General features: G+C 58.5%; 1 protein-coding gene across 2 annotated transcripts; it reads right to left on the minus strand.

Annotated features, from left to right (window-relative positions):
* Nucleotides 1-7573: 7573 nt before the first annotated feature.
* On the minus strand, nt 7574-19808 carry ARID5A (AT-rich interaction domain 5A). 2 transcript variants are annotated; one of them, XM_040623155.1, is made up of 7 exons: nt 19689-19808; nt 12634-12749; nt 11043-11181; nt 10635-10687; nt 10054-10151; nt 9576-9735; nt 7574-9183 (listed from the first exon to the last, which is right to left on the minus strand). In XM_040623155.1, exons 1-7 carry the CDS (start codon nt 19690-19692, stop codon nt 7948-7950), a joined length of 1806 nt encoding a protein of 601 aa, XP_040479089.1. In that variant the 5' UTR covers nt 19693-19808; the 3' UTR covers nt 7574-7947. The 2 variants fall into 2 exon arrangements, with proteins under 2 accessions (XP_040479089.1, XP_040479090.1); XM_040623156.1 differs by lacking the exon at nt 11043-11181 and having other exon boundaries at nt 19689-19707.
* Nucleotides 19809-21297: the final 1489 nt, after the last annotated feature.

Consider the following 21297-nt stretch of genomic DNA (forward strand, 5'->3'; position numbering starts at 1 on the left):
GCAGAAAGACAGGAGCTGGAATTTTCAAGGAGGGAGGTGTTGAGACTCCCCATTGGAGGGGGTGGGGGGAGGGTGGGGAAGTCCCTTTTTGTTGCTGGTAAGTGTGCCTCTAGTGGTTGGAGTGTGTATTACAAGCCTAGAGGTAAATGGGATAGAGTGGGCAAAATGCTGTGGTAATTGATGATTTTTATGGGTGGATCCCTTATGATGAAATGTTAAGAGTGATGGATAGATATCCTCATAAGGTTCCTATTAAGGGTGCCTCTGGAACTGGGTGTGACACCATGTGGGTTGGGTTGAGTAGCAGCTTTGAAAAGAAGTTACGGGTTGTGCCTCCCTTGTGTTTTTCCAGAAACTTCAATAAAATCTTGCCACTGTTCCTGCCTAGTCTCGTGGGGGGAGGGCGTGTGTGAGAAGAAGTTTGGCCCACATTTCTGAAGCAATAGTCAAGGATGGGTTCTATCCCTTCCCGAAAGCAAGGTAAGGAACTGGCCGAGGTCACTTGGGAAGAGCTGCTCCTCTCCAGGGCCACCAGCATTTTGGACTGATGAGTTGAGGAACAGTTGTCTAGAAATCACCTGGGGATGGCTCCTGAGCAAGTCCTTGGGGAACTACTCAGAGGCAGCTGGGGAACACTCTGAATGTGGATGTTTCTGATAATAATTGGGGTAAAAAATAGGGTGAGTCTAGGACACCTGTTCTATGGGCGAGGTAGAACTGGGGATTAGTGGTGAGGAGGGAACACTGACTGCCCTAAAGGAGCCTAGAGGGTGGGGTAGGGTGCAGACCATAATAGGTCCAGCAGCGACAGGATGGGAGAAACACTGGCTGCTGTGGGGCACATGGGGTGGGCACTGGAGCCAGTAAGGCTCCGTGAGGAAAACTTCTGGGTGAGGCTGGAACAGTGGGTGCAGTAGAGAGAATTTTTTCAGGTACCTGTTTTCTGTGCTTCCAGAGCTAAGGGAGGGCCACACATGCTGGGAGCTGAGGTGGTACCTCAGGCTTAGCCCAGACAGAGGCTGGGAGGAGCAGGGAGCCAGGAGACTGGGGGAAGGACCTTCCAAACGAAGACCTTTGGGGTTTATCTTCCAGGCAGAGGAGGGCCATGGGCCAAGTTCACGCAAAGGGTGAGCTGACCAGAGTTGGGATTTGGAATGATTCTTTTAAAGGATCATCTACTGATTTCCACCATACCCACGGCCACAGGCCCCACCTCCAGAGCTCTGGCGTTACTCCACAGATGACACTAGATTTGTTCTACTCTGCTCTGGGAGTTCATCATCAGTGATCTCTCTCCTCATAGCCCATGGGGGAAGGCCTCTTTCTGGAAGGGTGGGGTGGGCTGGGGTAGAGCAGCCTACCTGGATTTTTCCCAAGAATCTGCCTCCCTATTACTACCCAGGCATTCAACTCAGTGGCCCGTGGGCAAGTGATGTCCAACCCAGGCTTCTAGGATTGGGCTCCCTGGCCCAAGCCCTTCTGCCCCACCGCCCTTGCTCATGTGCAGAGGACCTGCGGCTGAGATGTGGCACTAATTTAGCCCATAGTCATGCGTATATATGGGAGAGAGAGACGAGAATGGCAACTCTGTGACAGGTGAGCGACTTCTCCTTTCTAGGTCCTTGGCAGACATTACTAATCAATTGCATCACTTTCACACTGAGTCAGCTCAAAGCTGCAGGCAACCAGGAACAATGAGAGTTGGTGCCTAGGGTGAAGCTGATTGACGATTCTTGACCCAGACGGGACCCAAAGGTCGGGTGGCTGTGTGTCAAAAGCCAGGCAGGAGAGGGGCAGTCACACACAAGCCAGTATTTCAGAAACCCTGAGGGTTGCCTGGGTGGTTCAGTTGGTTAAGCAACTGCCTTCAGCTCAGGACATGATCCCAGGGTCCTGAGATCGAGCCCCGCATCAGGTTCCTTGCTCAGTGGGGAGTCCCCTTCTCCCTCTCCCTCTGCCTGCCGCTCCCCCTGCTTGTGCTGTCTCTCTGTCTGTCAAACAAATAAAAATAAAATCTTAAAAAAAAAAAAAAAGATTTCTCAAAAGCGTGAGGTGGAGGGCAGGGCCGGGGGTGGTCAGGCTGGCCAAGCAGAACTGCAGAGGAGGTGATGATTCATGTGTGTCCAGAACTTTACAGAGCACTTTCACTAAATGCCCACAACTCTTGAGGTAGAAATTACTCACTTCCATATTACAGATGAGGCAGCGGAGGCCCAGACACATGTATTCGCCTGACATCGCCGGCAGCAGCTGCTGTCTGGTCTACCCGGAGGACACACTGCCTCTGAACTAATAGTTCACAGGTGAGCCGCTTCTCCTCAGAGTGTACCCATGAGCTGAGGCCCCCCAGGGTATAGCAGCTGAGGCTGAGCCGGCTGGTGCTGGGGGGCCCCAGCGTGATGAGGAAGGGGGCTGGGAGCCATTGCTGGTTCCCGGGGGACGTGAACATTCTCACTCTGGCCTAGTTCGAGCTACCAGAGAGGCCTCATTGAATTTGGAGTTGGGAAGAGACGAGCCAGGAGGAGGCCGCCCCAGCTCCCGGATGGCTGCTGCGTGGTTGTTCAGCTCTCCCTGGGGTCTGTGAGCCCCCACAGGCTCTTGCCTACCTGGGTGGGAGTTTCTTGCTGTTGCTTGCAAGTATAAAGGGCCTAAGAACCCTCACTGCACCTGTTGGTACGTCAGTCTCAGGGCTTGTGTTCTGGCTTCCAGCTCCTTGAACTTTCCTCCCACCCCGCTGCTCCCTCAAGGGGCGGAAGGGATAGCAAGGCCAAGCAGGAACCCTGGAGAAGGCTGGAAGCCTCACGCGGGGAGGGGGTGGGGGTGGGGCTGGTGGTGCAGCCACCCTTCTAAGACCCCTGCCTGGAGCCCCTTATCCCTGGTCCCTCCCTGGGGGGAGGGGGGCTCATAACCAGGCTGGGCAGCAGCTGGCACCTGCTGTGCACAGATGAGAACTGGCTTTCCAGGAGTAGCCAGGGGCCCAGAGGAGCTGGGAAGGCCCTCTCAGGACCAGGAGTGTGCTCGAGGTGGGGAGGTCACTGGCCTTTCGTCAGTCAGTAGACCCTGTGTTCATCTCATTCTGGGTCACGGGGCAGAACCTGGAAGTGACCGTACTCATTTCACAGACGCACAGATGTGGCCCAGGGAGAGGCAAGGCTTTGGATAACTCAGGAGGTGGGCAGGACGGGGACCCACGCCCATGCCCTGCCCAGCCCGCCACGACCTGCCCCTGCTGGCCCGTGCACTAGGGGACATGCACAGCCCACTTGGCAACAACCTGACTCTGTCCTGCCTTCTCATCTGGAAGCCCGGTTGCGCTTCCCAGCAGCGCCCTTCTGGGAGTCACTTGCTTAGGAAGCTGATCTCAGGATAACAAAGAACGAGAGCTGCCGCCTAGTGGCCATGCAGCGGCAGGACTTCGGCTTGAATTGTGGGAATGCTGAGCCCGTGGTGGACCAGGTGGCCTGGCTGGGTCACTTGGGGTTGAGGACAAGTGGCCCGGGGTGTGTGTGTGTGTGTGTGTGTGCAGGGGGGGCTGCAGTGAAAGAGCAGGTATACCCTGTCCAGGGGGCAGCAGCCACTACTGAGCTCCAGGAAATGGTCTCCTGCAGCCAGAAATTCTGATTTGTAAAGAGAAGCCTGATATCCAAAATTTGATGTGAAATCTCTTGATTTTTAAACGCTGGCAACTAGTTACAAAAACATTTTTTTTAATTACAGGGGTCAAACTAAATCCATCTTCAGGCCACTATCTGTAGGCAGGCTCTGGCCTTGAGCTTAAATGGAAATCTCTTCCCTGGGGGGCTTCCCCTGAAATGCCCCCCGCCACCCCCTCCAGTGTGGGGCACTTCACACTCCCCTGAGGGTACTGAGCGAACCCCTGCTTCCAGACCTTCTGGCTCCCCACTGTGAAGGTCATGCCAGGAGACCCTTACTCGGGTCCTTGCTGCAGTCCCTCCTCCCCACCCTCAATTCTGGATCTTGAAGACTCAGAGGTAGGCCTTGCCCCAAACCACTGCTGGGCTTTTGTGCTGATTTCAAAGCTTCCCATACCCTGGCCTCCTCGCCCTCCCCCAGGACATGTTCCCACCAACTCACCTGGCAACACAACAGTTTGAGCCCCCCCATCCTCCCTCTGAAGCCATTAGGATCTACGATCCATTGGTCCTACCCATTTTGGGTCCCTCACTCCTCCCCCCAACTTCCACTCTGCGGCCCCCCATCATGGTCACCCGTGCTCTGCAGAATCTCTGGGTGCAGCTCCCACTGACGTGGGACCCAGCACCCCCCACTCCAACTCCCAGCTCCACAGCCAGTGGCCCCAGCTGGCAGGGAGACCACCTCAGTGCTGCTAGTCCCACAGAAACTCCTGCCACTAGCCCCTTTGGCTGGGAACTTGGGGCTTTCCAGAAGCCCCATGGCCCTGCCCTGTGCAGACTTGCCCCCTCTCTTGGAGATCTCTAGTTGCCCTTCTCCGTCCTCACACGTCCAACCCCCCAGTGCCCGGGCTCCCTTGGAGAACGAAAGCACTCTCCGGGAGTGTCCATGGCCCCCACCCACTCCAGACCTGCGCTCAGCCATGCTGCCCGTGTCTCTGTAAATGGGCCCCCTGCCACCCCTACCCCCCAGCACCTGGTCCCACCCAGAAACCACAGGCATCTTGTGAGAGCAGAGACCAGGACCCTCCTGTGCTCCAGCTCACTCTGGGACCCAGAAGGCTCCATGCATCCAGCCTCAGCACCTGTCAACCCCATCTGTCCCCCAGCTTACTCTGCTCCAACCCCATACGTCTTCTAATTCCTCAGACACACGTGCCCACTCCCACCCAAGGCCTTTATCCTCTCCGTCCCTCTGCTTTCCCCCCAGGAGCTGCACGGCTCTGTCCCTCCTCCAACCATTGCTCAGATGCCCCCTTCTACCGAGAGCTCCTGGCCACTCTGTTTAAACTCTGCACCCCAGACGTGGTGACAGCAGCCCAACACTGAGTGCAGTTAATGCCCCTGAACTGTACACTTAAAAATGGTTAAAATGGTAAATATTACGCTGTTATATTTTACCACAAAAACAAACTGTACACTTCACTCCCAGCCCTGTTTTTCTCCCCAGTGCTGAACTCCTCTGTACTTTAGTCATTCTGTTCCCCCCGTAGAATGTCGGCAACATGAAGGCAGGGCTTGAATGTTTTGTCCACTGAGGTGTCCATCCCAACACCTAAAACAGTGCCCGGCACCTGCTAGGAATAGACGCTCAGTGTCTGTCAAATGCCTGACCCGTGGCCTTCTCCTTGAACTGTCACCAGACAAAGGCGCGGGGATTGTGGGGATGTCCCTTCTAGAGTCGCCCCCACCCAACGCCACCATCCTTTCAATTTTAATGCACGTGCTGCCAGGGCGAGCCCTCGCCACCCTCCTCAACAGCTTGAATGCCATGGTTTGAAAGGGGTCCTCCAAATGGCCCTGTAACCTGGTTTATGCCCAAACGTGGGCTCTGGCTGGTCCCCAGGACAGAGTCAGGGACTGTCGGGACATAGCAGGAACGCAAAGGAGTGAGTCTGAAAGGGGAGACTAGCTGGAGCGCACCTGTCCATTTCGGGGGGCGGTGCAAGGAGTCAGGCTCTCCCGTCAGCCGCGCCTGAAGCTAACAGCTCTCAGCTGTTTCCCTCATTTGTGAGCGAGGACAGTGCCTTCCCCCGGAATTGGGAGGGGCGAGTGAGGAAAAGCAGGGAAAGCGGCACATGGGAAATGCGAGGCACAGAAGTTTTCCGGGAAGCATGCCCACATTAAGCTCTGGGCATTTGCTGACACCCCAGCAAGGGCCGCCGCCTCCTGCCCGGGGACCAACTCAGGCCGCGGCCGCCTCTCAAGAGAGGTGTAGTCCCCGGAGCAGCCTCCAGAGGGCACCACCATCACAGCGCTGAACCTTCCGTGCCCCAGTTCTGCCGCCAGGCGCGCACCTCCCACCTCTGCGCCTGAGCGAGCCCGCTGTGGCTTTGTGGATGGAAGGGTCCGCGTCGACCCTGCCCCATGTCAGGCAGGACCCTGCACACAGCAAGTAGCCCTTGCCTCCCCCTTCCCCAAGGGGATCTGACCCCATAGCCTGTGGCCCAGCACCCAGGGCACTTGCAGGGAGGGTGGCAGAATTCAGCCCTCCCACCCCTCCTGGTCCACCACTCCAGAAGCCTGGAGAGATGGGCAGGATGCGGGTGCATGTGGGAACTGGGGGCTTGCAACTGGAGGCCAGGTAGCTACGCAGGCTGGTATCTGGCATCGCCCAGGAGGGAGGTGGGGAACAGGGAGACCCCTTGCAGAGCCAAGAACAGTGACTACCACTCTCTGGCTACCCCACACTGGTCCCGGCTTCGAGAGCAGCTCTCTGGCCTGTGCCCATCTGAGCTCCCCCTCCACAGGTGGCTTCCAGAATTGGAGGCTGGAGGCAAGAGGAGGCTGGATGGGATGCCTAAAGCCTGGGTAGCCCACCCCCTGCTGCCAGATATGTTGTGTGCCCTGGTCCGGGTTCTGCCCTACTCAGTGGTGGCACTGGGCAAACAAAGCCCATCCCTGGCCTCAGCCTACTCATCCGTTAACTAAGTGTGTGTGTGTTGGGGGTCAGGGGTGTCATTACATAGATTGCCTCTCCCACGGCCTGAACTCCTGAGTATCCCAGAAGGCTGGGCAAGTTCCAGCAGTGGAGGTCAAAGGGCACCGTTGACCAATCTGAGGCTGGCAGCCGGGGCCCTGGCCCCACACCTACTATCCGGGCATCTAAGAGCAGTAATGCCTTTGCACTAGCGTATGAAGCTCAGAGGGCTGCTCCACCTGGCTTCTGAGAACAGGCAGCCTGGGGAGGGGAGGGAAGCCTTGGAAAGGCGCCCTCCCTTCTTCCCTCCCTCTTAGACAGATGGCCCCCACTGCTCCCCAGAGCCTTTAGGAAGGAGGGTGTTAGGCTGCAGGGTCTGAGAAGGCCGATGCCCAGGCCAAGATCCTAGCCACTTCACTGCCCTTTCCCTCTCGGTGCCTACCCACGACGGGAACCTCCTGGTCCGTCCCTGGGCAGCAGGCGAGGGGGGCTGGGATGGGGGCTTTGGGAGGATTCAGCAGTCATCCAGACAGACCCATTCAGGTTCCCTGCTCACACTCTCTGCCCCCAGGGGAGCTGCTAACAGCTGCAGGACTCACCCTACCGTTCACTGTTTGGGGTCCTGTGGCTTTGCTCTGAATACTGGAGTCACACCCAAGTGCCTAACTCCGCTCTGTCGCTTCCCTGCTGGAGGAACCAGGACAAGTGGCCAGCCCTCTCTGAACCTCAGGCCCCCATCTATATGAGGAAGGTAACAGACGGCCGTCCTGAGACTCTCCTAGGAAAGTGGGTGGAAGGCACAGGACAAACGTCACCACCTGCTGAAGTATAAACAGGAGGCCAAGTTCCGCTTCGGGTCCTGCTCTTCAGTGGGGGTGGGGGCATTTCAGATCTGAGTGGGTGCTACGTAGGTCTCTGTCTTTGGCTCCCCCAGCCTTTAGCCCACCCCAGCCTCCCCTGCCCCTGGGAAGGTCCACACCATGCACACCTCAGGGCCGGGTGGATTCACGTTGGTCTTTTATTGGATTTTCCATGGGCAGCCTGGATCCCTCAAGCTGCTACCCAGCCCCTCAGCCCTTCAGCACCTTCCTGGCTTCCGCTCTGGGGACCTCGCCGGGAGCCGCCAGCCGGGCACCGTCTTCTCCCGAGGCCCCACAACAACTGGGGGGGGGGCAGGCTCAGCCTGCTTCCTTGAGAAAAACCCGGTTTTCCCACGGCCTCCTCTTTGTGCCAGGCTGCCCACGCAGGGGCGCGTTCCTGCATCGGGCACAGCCACGCTCTCCTGGGGACTAGGCTCTGGCCCAGACCCTGGGCGGTGCCTTCCCAGCTCGGACCACTTCAGACCCCGCACAGCACAGCACTGCAGGCTCAGACCTAAAGCTTGGTGTTGAGGTGCAGGAAGTGGGGTGCTGCGTAGGCTGCAGCAGGTGGCACGTGCCATGCGGACGAGGCTGGGCAAAGTCTGTGGCGAAGGGCGCTGTCGAAGGACGCCGGCGGGAAGTGCATCAGACCCGTGGCCATGGGTGAGGGCGCTGTCGTGGCCAGGAAGTGGGCCGGGAAGGCAGGGATGACCAGGGGGCTGAAGGGGAGTGTGGCCTGGCCCTTTAAGTGGTCCGGGGCGCCGGCAAAGTTCAGCGGGCAACGCAGCATGGTGCCCCTATAGGCCTCGGGGAGGGCAGGCCCCAGTGCGGGGCCCAGCAGGCAGGACACGGCCAAGCCAGACCCCATGGATTTGGCCCCACACTCCTTGGCGTCCACCTCCTTAAGAAAGGGAGACACGGCCCGCAGTTTTTTGCCACCATGAGCAAAGCCCTCCTCTTCCAAGCTGCGCTTGGTGCTCAGGCCTGGGCTGCTAGGGAAGGTAGGGAGGGGAGCAGGGCTCTCGGCAGGGACCTTGGCCATGGGGGACACCCAGCAGGCTTTGGGCTTGGGGTAGGGGCTGCCCTTCCTAGAGCCACCTTTATGGAAGGCAGACGGGCGGCTGACGTCCCCGCCCCACACCAGCTGGGGCTCCTTGACCGCCAGGCCCTCCTCTTTGCCAGGAGGCCCCAAGAGCACCCCATCTTTAAAACTGGGGAAGAAGTCCCGGGGGTGCTGGCTGACGGGCTTTAGCACCTCAGTGGGGTACGCATGGAAACAGCCAGTGAAGATGGGGGCTGGCAGGCGGGGACCCGCCGGAGCCTCCCTGAGGCTGCCACCAGGGGCCTGTAACCCCTCCTGAGGGCTCAGCCGGTGCCTGGAGTTCTCAGCCGGCTTTCCTGGGCTCTGTGGACTTTCTGAGATGAGCACAGCTGGGGAGGCCTGGGGGTCCCCATTAGGGCTGGCTGCCCCATGGCGACAGCCCTCCTCCTGGCACCGCAAGGCCTCTGCCTTGCTCACCTGCGCCAGGAGCTTCTTTTTGGCCAGTGGTGACATGATGCCGTGTGTTCCTTTGCAGTAGAAGTTGGACAGGAGCCGCTTGTAGGCCTCAGGGCAGCCGCTGGCACCCACGAATGGTAGCGAGGGACCCAGGGCCAGGCCTGGCTGCTCCGCGCCCTCCCTGGGGGGCTCCTGGCTGGGAAGCCGTGCCTGGTCAGCGGCAGCGCCAGTTTTCGTCTTTCCAGGCACCATCTACAAGGAGAAAAGGCCATGCCTCAGGGTTGGGTGTGAGCCACGTATCCTGACCTAGGGACCCCATGGCAGCAAGGGTGCAGAGGCATACCCAAGAGCCTCTGTTAGCCCTTCCAGCACCTTTGTGAGAAGTTTACCAAAGGTATCCTGTCCTCTGAGCAGGCACAGTCTGGTATCAGGACCCAGGGCCTGGTGACCAAGGTGCAGACTGGAGTTCAGACCCGACATGGCCCCTCATTAGAACTTGCACAGCCATTACCCTGGAGCCCCCCACCGATCTGCCCTCAGAGCAGGGTCTGGGTATTCTGGGCAGGGAGCTCTGCAGCCATGGCGCGGGAGGGGAGAGGGAGGCCCATGGTCCGCTCATGGCCCCAGGCAGACTCAGCAGTTACCTGGTCCAACCGCTTCTCCTCCTTGGCCTTCTTCGGCTTCTCAGGGGCCCCGTCATCCCCCCGGGTCTCCTTGGTCATCTTGTACTGCTTCCTGGGCTTGGAAGGGGGCAGCGGCTTGTCGTCCTCCCCCTTCAGATGCCGCACATAGGGGAGCACCAGCCTGAGGAGGAGGAGAGCGTGTCTGCCAGGAGGCCAGCCTGGCAGGCACACGGCACACATCCCGTCTCCCTGCACCCGGCCTCCCCACACCCTGAACACCCCTGCCCGCCCCTGGGGCCCGTGCTCTTCCTCCTCTTGTCTGTGAGGCCCGCAGCCCGGCCGCCCTGCACGGCTCTGGGCTGGGATGAGCACAGCGCGCGCTACTCAGACAGCCCATGGCATGGCCACGCTGCCCCCCACTCCTGGCCCCACCACAGCTGGGCCCTGCTCCGGGGTGAAGGCCGAGGTGTCCTGTAGCCAGGGTCTTGCCCAGCCATACCTCTCGTAGTGGCGGCGTGTGCACGTGGCCGCGCTCGTGCTGCCCGGGCTGCCCCCCAGCTCATCGTACACGTTCTTCCAGAGGCGGCGGCCGGTCACCTGCAAGGGCACCACGTGAGAGCACGACCACGCGCGCTCCCCTGGTGGTGGGGTGTCCTGGCAGCTCCAGGGGAGCAAGGGATGGGGGCAAGGACTGCAGTTTTGCAGCTGCTTCTTCAGCAGTGGCAGGGGGTGTGGGGGGGCTCCCCTGGCCGCTAGCCAGTTCTCCCTCCCAGGGGCCGCCGCCTGACTGCCGGCCAAGCAGCTTTCCCGGCACGCGGGGCAGGGGGAAGACAGAACAGATGGGAAGACAGGAAAACTGCTTTGAACAGCAAAGTACCAGTGGGCAAGGCAGGCCCTCTTCCCGACAGCATGCAGGAGAGCTGCAGAAGGGGCAGGATTTGGGACCTTCCTCTTCCTCCTCTCTGGCCGTGAGGACAGCTCTGTCCCCAGAACAGGCTCTTCCTCCCCAGGTCCCCACAGGGTACAGTGGGATGGGCTGCGGGATGCCACATGCTGAGGACTCAGAGGTACCCTCCTTACCATCTCATAGGCCCCCAGCTTCTCCACTGCTTTGTAGATTTTCCACAGGTTAACTGGAGAAGAAAAAGGGCAGGGCCGCTGTCAGTTTCTGTGGGGGGAAGGGGCAGCCGGCAGCCCATTCCCATGGACCTGTCGGGCAGGCACAGAACCAGCACACACCCGGACAGGGCCATTGCAATGGATGGCTGGGCCAGGCCCTGAGCACTGGGGGCCCGGTGGCCGGTGAGGACAGAAATCCGGCCCCACCCACCGCAGCCCTGTGCCTGGACGGGGGTGCCCTTTCTGTGTGTAACCCCTGTGGGCTGGCATCGCCCAGGGCTGCCCAGAGTGGAGGTGCCTGCCCGACACCCTGCCTGGACGGGATCCCCTGCCGGGCTCCCCCTCCCTGCCTGCACCCCAGGGACGCACTCTGCTTGAAGCCGAGATGGGGCACCCTCTCGATGGGCGTGTGTCGCTCCTTCATGAACTTGTAGAGGCTGACCAGGAAGGCCTGCTCCTCCTCCCGCTCCTGGTCCTCCTCCCGCTCCCCGCCTGCCTCGGGGGAGTCCTGGGGAAAGAACAGGAGGCATTGGGATGAGCCCCCAGTTGGTGGGCGGCTGGGGACAGGCGGAGCCACTGGCTGCTGGGGAGGAAGGTGGGGCGTGGCCCCCAACCGCAAGCTCCCACAGGAGGGAGCAGGCCCCCGGCGCCCAGCTTACAGCTCTGGGCCGGAGTGCCTGTTTCTGGCATCAGAAAGGCGTAGTTGTCAGCTGTTAGTGCCCAGGACCCCAGGTCGGGCTCCACGGGGGCCCGGCTCCAGGCCCGGCCACAGGAGCAGCCCCGCAGCTTCAGGCTCTCTCCAGGCACAGGCCACTTCTCTATCTTGCTCTAGATTTATCTGCGTCTCAGCTCCTCTACCAGACTGTGAGTTCCCGGTGGCAGGCTCCCAGGGACCCCTGCGGTCAAAGCCGAAGGAACAAAGTGCTTGGTGTGTTCTGGCACTGCAGGGCCGTGTGTCCACCGAGCCTCCGCCATGGCGGCCTGCCCCTCGGAGCCGCAGGTGTGCCTGCCTTCGGGGTGGTGAAGGCCTACCCTGGGTTCCCGACACATGTCTGTCAGATGCCCAGGACTTTCGCTGTCTGCCTCCAGAGGGGCCATTTCTGCTGAGGCTACTCATTTGTTTGGTGGCTCAGGGCAGAGGGGTGTGGGCGGGCTGGGGCTCAGGGCTTCGAGAACAGACAGCTCCTGGGTCCGAGGCCCCGAACACTGGAAGGACATAAATCATCTGGGCCGGAAACAGTACAGAGAGCCGTGCGTTCCCACAATATGCAAGTACCACTGCCGTGTTTCTGACCCCTGATAACAAATGGCACACAAACTCTCGCGTCCCCCCTAAGACACTGTCATGTGCTGGGGACCCCGGCAGCTGGTGCAACGCGGGCCTCGGAAGGAAGGCGCGCTCTCGGCCGCTCCTCCCGTGACTCGCCGCTTCCACGCAAGCTGTTAAGAACTGCTACCACCTGCCGCTACTCTTCTACGTGGATCAGGACTCTTACCCCAGACTCTGCCACCAACCAACGGCCAAAGGAGTGGCGTGGGGGCGGACGCTCTACAACGTCACCCATGGCTCCCTGAGACTACGCTCACCAGAACGGCCTCAGTGGTCTGAGGGATGCTGATACGCGCGCCGTGAACTTGGAGGGACGCACGGATTCACATGCGGTTTATCCTAAGACAGTGCTTTTACCTGTTTTATTCATCAGGGCTCCAGGCAAATCATTTGCTAAAAGGGTTCTGCTAGGAAAACTAAGTCTGGAACCCCTGCCTCGGGTGACGGGTGGGTCCTCCCTCCCTGGCTCCCAGCTCCCACACCTCCTGATGCAGGCCCGAGACTGTGGGGCTGGAGGATAGGGAACACACCCTCCTGAGAGCTGGGGGAGTCCCCAGGTTCACCTGGGAGGCTGTGCACAGGGGAGGGGGGAGGGCAGGGAAGAGACTCCCCAGGGGTCGCCAGACTCACCTCCGGATGGACGGGGCTCTGGCTCCTGCTTTGCTCACCATCGGGTTGAGGGGACACAGATGGGTCTAGGGGATCGCCCTCCTCTGACTGTTTCCTTTTCCCTTTGACAGGAGGTGCTGCAAGGAGAGAAGCAAAGGGGAGGAGAAGGGAGAGAGAGAGCGAGCACTTGAGATGCAGACCTGAAGAACTGGCAGTGAGGAGAGGTCCTCCCACCCCCCATGGGAACCTGACAGGTGGGAAGCGACTTCTTCCTTCTGCCATGTGTCCTCTGTCCCCTGGTTGCATGCAGGCTGGCCCTCTACACGCACTTACGGGCTCACCCTGGTGGCCGACTCTGCTCTCTCTCCTCTCTGTGGGGCTCACCCCCAACTGGGCCCTATGCCTGCTGCTGTTCCTTCCTCTGTTTCAGCCAGCCCCAACGTCTTTGAAGGAAACCCTAAACCACCCCGAGGGTCAAGTCAGGAGGGTAAGGTTGGCGCCGTGGTGCTCAGGGAAAGCTTGTCTCCGAAACCTGCCCCACACACAGGCCGAAAGTTTTCACAGTGCCTCAGCCGACGTGGGAAAGCTGCTGAGGTTCCCATGTTTGTGGGTCCAAAAGCACCATGGCGGGCACTTGGATCCTCCAGGAATAATCGAGAAGACTAGAAGCTCCTGATTATGAAACCTCAGACCTTTCTATGAGCACCTGCAGAGTTCGGACTGCCCCTAATTAGGCCACTTGCTCCTCTCACCTGCAAGGGTCTGGTGACCTTTCAGGTCTCACCTGACAAGCCACTTCCTCTGGGCGGCCTTTCTCAGCCCCCAGCCAAGCACAGCACTCCTGCGTCACCTCGGCGACTCCCAGCTACCCAGACTCGACTGCCCACCGCAGAGGCCCCCCAGCACCCCACACAGTAGGTGCCAGGTTTCAGGGAGAGGGAACGACTCTCACAACCTGCATGGGACAGGACTGGAGTTTTCTGAGGGCAGCCATGAGCTGACGGCTGCAGAAACACAACGCCTGCATCCCTGCAAAAACCCCTGCACCGCCGACGGGGCCAGCGGGACACCTGAGCTCAGGAGCCCATGTCGTCAGATCACCCTTGCTCTCTTTCTAACCTGCCTTTCCTTTTTGTTAGGCGAGTGTGAACTGCCCCAGTCTCCTGGTTTGCTCCAGCCCAGGAAATCCTTCCTGCTGGGCACCTCTGAGATTCCCTGCCTGTCCTAGAGAGAAAAAGAATCTCCACAACAACCATAAACCCAGACCAGCATGCCCCCCCCCCCGGGGGCCAGAGCCTCTGAGTGTCCCCTTCAGTAGCTGCTCACAGAAGCGCGCCACCGGGCTTGCCACGCCTCACTCCTGCTGTGTGGGTCCCTGGCTCTGATGTAGTCTCAGAAGGGAGCTCATTTTAAAGAGGGGGGAACTGAAGCCAGAGAGGCTAAGTTGCTTGTCTCCCTAGGAGACCCGGGCTCAAAACAAGGTCTGTCTGACAACCAGGCCAAGGGGCCTGGCCTCACCACCACGGTGGCTGCTGTTGTGCCCACCACAGAGGTCACATGTGCGGAGACTTGATGAAGAGTCCAAACAAGCCTGGAGGAGAAACCCATGCTAAGGCTTGTCAAAAAGAAAGACACCCTGGCCCTCCTCTCAGGCTGGCTTCTGACCACTCAAGACATGGTCAATAGCCAGAAATAACTGTTAACAACTGAACCCACCCCACCCCACCCCACCCTACCCAGCAGGCTGATGCCTTTCCTGCTGAGTTCTCCAGTGACTCTGTGCCTCAGTCTTCCCTTCTGTGAAATGGGAGAGAAACACCCTTGAGTCCTTTCCTCACTGTCCCCGAACTGAAGTCTCCCAGGTCACTGGCACACCTGCTTTCACCAGCTCTTCTGCTTGCCCCCTGCCCCCTCCACCTGTTTTCACACCCTCTCTGCCTTCCTTCCCTCTTGCCCAGCTTCTGGGCATCAAAGGACTCTCTCCATCCTGAGTCACTCCATGGGGTGTTACTGCTGTTTCTCACTGGATCCTGCCGGCAAACTTGCTATGTGCCCCTGGCAAGTCGTGCCCTCGGCCTCCAAAGCATAAGGTGGTAGGCCCAGGGCCCACTAGAATCACCAGAGAGCATTTTAAGGACACTGATGACTGTGTCCCCCACCCCCCACCCCAGTTTAAGCTTCTGCAGGGGGCATCAGAATTTAAAGCTCCCCAGCGGATCTCAAAGGGCAGCCAGTTTGAGAGCCACTGGGCCCGAGGACCTCTGTCCCTTCTGCTTGGTTCCAGAGTTGGTGAGCTCTGCCTGGGCCACACTGAGGAAAACCTCCTGGAGTGGGGCACTCGGGTTACCTGGAAAGGAGGTCACCAATCTGAGCTGTTGAACCCCAGAAAGGAAAAGGATTCGATCTCTTGCCTGGAGCCACAAAGGGAAACGCTCTCTTTATCTTTGTGTCCAGCTGAGTCCCCAAATGAACTCAGCCTCCCTTCTCTCCCGCCCAGGCTAGCTAGCATGCTCTCTGCCCAGCAGGGCCTTCTGGGCCCCCACTTCCATACTCTTAGCCGAGGGAGAGCCCCCTCTTTCTCCAAGAAGCCCTCTGTCCTGTCCCTGTCTCCCCTAAACCCTCCCTTCCCCAGTCATTTGTAGATCAGGGTTCCAGATAATCTTCATTTGGAAAAGGGTTCTGCTATGAAAACTAAGTCTGAACCCGTCCCACTCTCATCACAAAGCTCAGATGCCCTATTGTAACGGGGAGGTGGATCCATTTTGCAAGGAGAAGACCTCTGCTTGCCAAAAGATTGTCATTCAGACATGGCTTTTTCCATCCAGGAAGCGATAATGACAATAACAGTGATTATTATTTCATTGTTTACTTTGAACACACCTGGAATCTATAAGGTGTGAGATAGGGATCTAATCTTATTTCCCCCAGTGGTTAGGTGGTCCCAATATAGACTGAGTGATGCTCTTCCCCCAATGATTTGAAATGCTACTCTACCCATAATCTAAAGGCTAAGGAACACATTTGAAATTGTTTCTGGACTTTTCTGTTCTGTTTCATTCACTGTGGCATGCCGGCACTGGTGCACGCTATTTGAATTGTAGAACAGCTTACTATCCACAGGGCAAGTCCCCCATCATTAGTCTTTCTAAATCATTTTTTCTGAACTTCAGGATAACTTTATCACATTCCCTTAAAAAAGAAAACAAACCACTGGGGTTTTGGTTGAATTGCATTTAAATTTAGCAATTACTTTGAAGAAAAGTAACACCTTTCTGATACTGCTGTCTCACAGATTCCGGCCTCCCTTTGCTGTCCTCAGACGTTCCTTCTTAAAGGCCCTGCGTGTTTCCCGTGGAGCTTATTCCTCAGGTTTTGTGCAGCTAGATAATAGTGTGAGAAAAGCTTTGGCACCCTACAGTAAGACTTGGCTCCACAGCCGCTGCTCTTTCCTCCTGTCACTGTTGGGAAGGGGACAGGGGGCTTCTGGCTGGGCCAGGATATGAGCCCCTGGTGACTCAGTGCCTCGCTGAGTGCCAGGAGTGCTGGGCAGGGGGCGGCAGAGTGCTGGGCAGGGGGACTGCCCAAGGCCCTTCTGGTATTGGGAATCTGATTTCTGTTTAACTCCGTGGCTTGTGTTGAAGTCAAGCTTAAGCCCCAGGTCCAAAAAACCACAGCAGTGAAGAGGTTGGTTTAAGTCACTAACTCCCGAAGAGGACGCCCCCTGAAGGCTGCTTGTTCTTAAGCCGTCCCCTATTTCCCTCTCCATACTGGACACTCCACCAGCTCCAACCAGTGCTCCTGGGGGGCCTTGGACTAGGCAGTTTTGGACACTGCTTCACTGAATCTGCCCAGCCACCAGTGGATACTATCTCCCCTTTCTACAGACACAACACGTAAGGATCCCAGAGGTTCAGTAACTCTCCTGAGGTCACACAGCTTCCTAGTGGCAAAGCTGGGATTCACAACCACAGCAATCCGACTGTCCCAAGGCTCTGAACCCTGAGATCCAGGGTTCTGAACGGAAGCAGGGAGTCCCCAAGCTCCTTATCTGCTCAAAGGGTGTTGTGGGCTTGCTTCTCGCCCCGAGTGGGTCTGCAATCTCCCATCACACCACTCCTGTTAATCTGCTAAAAAGAGTCTGCCTCCGCAGACAAGCTGAAAGCAGATAGGAGCGGGGCAGGAGAGGGGCGAAGGGGCTCTGACTCCACAGAGGGGCGTGGTTCACCGTCAGCCTCTGCAGCTTCCTCGTCCGCGTCCGATGTTCCAAGAACAAAGTGAGGAAGAAGGCTTCCCACACAAACCACAGCCAAATGTGTGAGTGTGTACACAGACCCCCCCCCAATGTACGCACCCCCCCCATGGGGAGATCTGAGGTCTGCCTGTCGGGATCACGCCCCGCCCCTCTGTGTCTCACGGTCCAGAGCACCGTGGGGCAAGGAACAGGTGCTCCACAGACAGCGGCAGGGATGAAGTGTGAGCCCCTTGGTCTCAGACGCTCCCAGTACAGAAAGGGGCGTGGGTTGTGACTAGTTCAAGGCCACAGAGCCTGTCAGAGACCTAATGCCAGACTGCACCACCTATAGCTATCTCCTCTCTCTCTCTCCTCTCTCTTCCCTCTCCCTCCCTCCCCCTTCCTCCCCCTTCTTTCTAGGCCTGCCCCGCCCCATTCACCCTTGGTGTGATGGGAAGGAAGCAACACTTCCTTTCATGAAAAGTCACCCACTGGGAGCACTGCGTCAATTACGACAATAATGGTAACAGCAGTCTCAATAACAACCAGCAGAAAAGGCCCCACCTCGCCCGAGGTTGTTGGCTTAAGTTTCTCTTCGTTTGAGCTGGAGCTGAAACAAAGAGAGCCTTTGAGGCGGCCCGTCCACTCTGCGGCCCAGGAGCCGGCTGCCTGGCAGAGTCTCGGTGTGGTGCTCGCTCCAGTGGGCAGTTTGGGGAGGGAGGAGCTGCCAAGGGCTGTGCTCCAGCCAGCACTGAGGACAGACGAGCTGGATATGGGACCCCTGAAAATACAGGGCACAGCCTCTCCCACAGCCCTGCCTCAGTGTCTCAGCCGGGGCTTGGGGGCAACAGCATTTGAGCGCAGCGGGGGCCAAGATGACAGTCTTGAGAGAAATACAAAAGGGTAGGGGGCATGGGAGCTCCAAATGTAAGACTACCAACTCCTAACGCCACTGGGACGCCTGTTCCCATTTTGCCAGCTCTGGTATGTCCTAAAAGACCCTATTCCGGACTAGGCTAACTCCCCACTGTCCCGCCTCTCCAAGTCTGGAAGGTATTTGATAACAGTAACAATTCCACTTATGGATGGTTTCCTATGTCCCCGTGAACTTGTGTTTCCATTCCACCTATGGAGAAACCAGGCTCAGTGGCTTGCCCAAGACATGGCCCAAGACTAGAGACACAGCCAGGATGGGAGGAAGGCTGCCTAACTCCTGCTTGGGGCACTCCATGGCCTACTGCTTTTCCACCCCCCCACCCCCCACCCAGAGACCCCAGGGGCCTAGGGGGAGTGTGTGCAGTACCTGGCCAGTTTTCCATCAGGTAACAGGAGAGCAAGAGGGAGGAGAGAGGTGTTGGAGGCTTGCTTCTCCCTCACAGCCAGACCTCACTCTAAGCCTCAGTTCCTCTGACTGGATACCAAAGAAAGAGGGCCTGATCCTCTGAGGTCCTTTCTACCTCTGCCACTCAAGAGTTCTAGCCCCAGGCCCGTGCCCGGGGCTCTGGTGGAGTCTGGAACTCCACTCTCTCCCGGCCAGAGTCTCTAGCCACCATCTCCCACCCCTCCTTTGTCCCGGCGGGCACGCAGGCTAGACGGGCGTGTAGGCTAGACGCAGAGACGCTGACGCCCCCAACAGTGGTCCTCCGCAGGGGGCGAAAGCACCTGTTAGCCTCCCCTTGGCCCCGCAGACTTTTCCGGCGGCTAACCACCCGGCAAACAAAGGGCCGCTGGGCCCGGCCAGCGCAGTGCCCCCAGACCCGCACCCTGAGCCCGCGCGGTCCGACGCTTGGAAAGCCCCGCCACCCCCCTCCCCACGTCGGCGGGGCTGGGGGACCCGAAACCCGCCTGAGGGCGCCCCCGGGACACTCTGCGGAGGGACCGAGATGCGGCCACTCCGCAGCTCCGGCTGAGCGAGAAGCCAAACATCTCTCCTCGCACGCTCGCAGCCTAAGCTTCAACTCTCACCCCCCATCACTCCCGGGGCCACCACCCTGTCCCTTCTGGAGACCCGAGGAAAGAGAAGAAAAACACAAGAAAGAAGACGACAGCAAAGAGGGGAGCTATCTTTTTCCTGCCGGCGGGCAGAAGAGGATGGACAGGAGACAAGAATAAGAGAACGGAGAGGAAAAGAGAAAAGGGAAGAGAAAAGAGAAAGAGAAAGGGTAGGGGGCGGGAAGCCGGTAACCGCCGAAGGATCAGAACACCCCTCTGCTGAAAGAGGAACAGTTGATTCTTCAAAGTGCATTGAGCAAGTTCTTCAAAACCCGCGCAGAGTCACTTTCAGGAAACGGCGGCCGCAGTGGAAAGCGCCCCGCGAGCGCCCAGGGACCCCGGTGCCTCTTCTCCGCGGCGCCGGCGAGTTCTGAGAACCGCGGGGATGTGGCGGGGCGGGGCGGGGGGGGCAAATGGGGGCTGGGAGGCAGAGAAACTGCTGCGGACAGCCTGTCACAACAAATTAGCTGAGACCAGCTCGAGATTGAAACCACAGCAGGAAGTGGGATGACAGAACCGTACAGGACTTGGTAAATTTCAGCCAAAAGACGACGAAAAGAGTTTCGAGATAAACGTCCGGGAAGCCCCTGGCCGCCAAAACTTTTTCTCTCCTTTTTTCGAAGAGTGTGCGCCGACACCCAGCCTCACTCCTCCCGCGCAGGGCGGAGGGCGCTGGCGCCCCAGGACGGGCTAGGTCGCCCGCGCCTTCGCCCGGGAGTCCACCCCCGGCCCCGCTCCGCCCCTCCTAGCGGCCCCGACGGCCACGAGGGCCCGGAGAGGATCCGGCAGGGCAACGTCGCCCTCTCCGCGGGGCTGCCAGCCCCGTCCCGGGACAGGCCACGGAGCCTCTTACCCATGGCCCGGCGAGGTCCCTCGGCGCCCGCCCGAGACCCTCCGCACGCCCTGCTCTCCAACCCCGCGCTCTCCGCGCAACTGGCCCGGGGCGCCGCAAGCCTGCCGCCTCCCCACAGTCCCGCCCCGCCCCTCCACGCCCGTGCACCGCCCCCGCCGCGCTCTGGGCTCCGGTTGGTGGGCCCAATTCTTCCGCGCGGGGGCGGGAGCCGCCCCCTGAGCCCGAGGACCTCTGGGAGTTGTAGTGCGCTTTTCGTCTCCCCAAGCTCAGAGACCCAGGTATCTGAAGTAGGCTCTTCGCTTAGAGGGGCTGAGGCAGGACACCCAGGAATCACTGCTGCCTGTGCCTCAGGACTAGCTCCAAAACCACTCTTGGAAAATTCCTCCTTCCTCGTCAGTAGGGCACTGGGGCTGAGTGGGGTGAGCAAAGTGCCTCTGACTTTGACTTGAACTGGGTCATGGGTATTTTCCAACTCCCACCCAGACCAGCACAGAAGTAGAGGTGGATGGTGTTAGCTAAACAAGGCCCCCTGCCCAAACTAGCAAGTAAGACCTTTGGTCAAAGTTCTGTGGGGTCCCAGGAACACTTGGGGCAGGAAGCCTGCCCACTGTGGCCAATGTCCATAGATGTCGCAAGGACAGAGACTGGCAGCTACAGAGCATTCCAACGAGGGGGCATGACCCCTGCTTGGGGAGCTGAGGGTAAGGCTAGGGTGGGGTGGGCACCAGACGAGCTGCTGAGCCGGCTGCTGCAGCTTCCACTGAAGGGAGGTGTTAGTTAGCCAGGTGCACAGCACGGAAGAGGAAACTGAGGCGCAAGCCCAAGATCTCACAGCATCATCCCTACCGCCAACAGGTGGGAACAACCATGGACCTGGACAGAGGAACGGATAAACGGTGGTATGTCCATATAATGGAATATCATTCAGCCTTGAAAAGGAAGGGAATTCTGACACGTGCTACATGGATGAACCTCGAAGCCATGACGCTCTGTGAAATAAGCCGACAGAAGAGGACAAATGCTGTTATATTCCACGTACATGAGGTACTTAGAGTCCAATTCATAGAGACAAATAGTAGAATGGTGGTTGCCTAGGGTAGGGGGAGGGAGGAATGGGGAGTTGTTTAATAAGTACAGAGTTTCAGTTTGCAAGATGAAAAAGTAGCAGTGGGTGGTGGCCTGAATGTACTTAATGCCACTGAACTGTACACTTAAAAATGGTTACAATGGTAAATTTTATGTTATGTATATTTTACCACAATTTGAAAAAAAGAGGCTAAGGTCTCAACATTTGACTAGCTAGGACTTGAACCCTGTTCCTAACGCATAGTAGGTACTCACAATATTTTTTGTTGATTAGTCCTAATATAACAACTCTAGGTACTTCCCATCATCATTGTCCCCATTTTATAGGGTAAAATTGAGGCTCTAGGAGGTTAATTGGCTCCAGTGATACAAGTGGTAAGTGGCAGAGCCTGAGCTAAATCCAGGCTCTGGGGCTCCAGAAAGGCTTCCTTAACCATTCCCCTCAACCATTCCTTGGCAGCACCATTAACAGAATCAGGGACCACAGCCTGAGTTGCAGAGAGTGTAAGGGGAAGACAGCTAG

The sequence above is a fragment of the Ursus maritimus genome, unplaced genomic scaffold (genome assembly GCF_017311325.1).
Source record: "Ursus maritimus isolate PB19 unplaced genomic scaffold, ASM1731132v1 scaffold_6, whole genome shotgun sequence".
Taxonomy (NCBI): domain Eukaryota; kingdom Metazoa; phylum Chordata; class Mammalia; order Carnivora; family Ursidae; genus Ursus; species Ursus maritimus.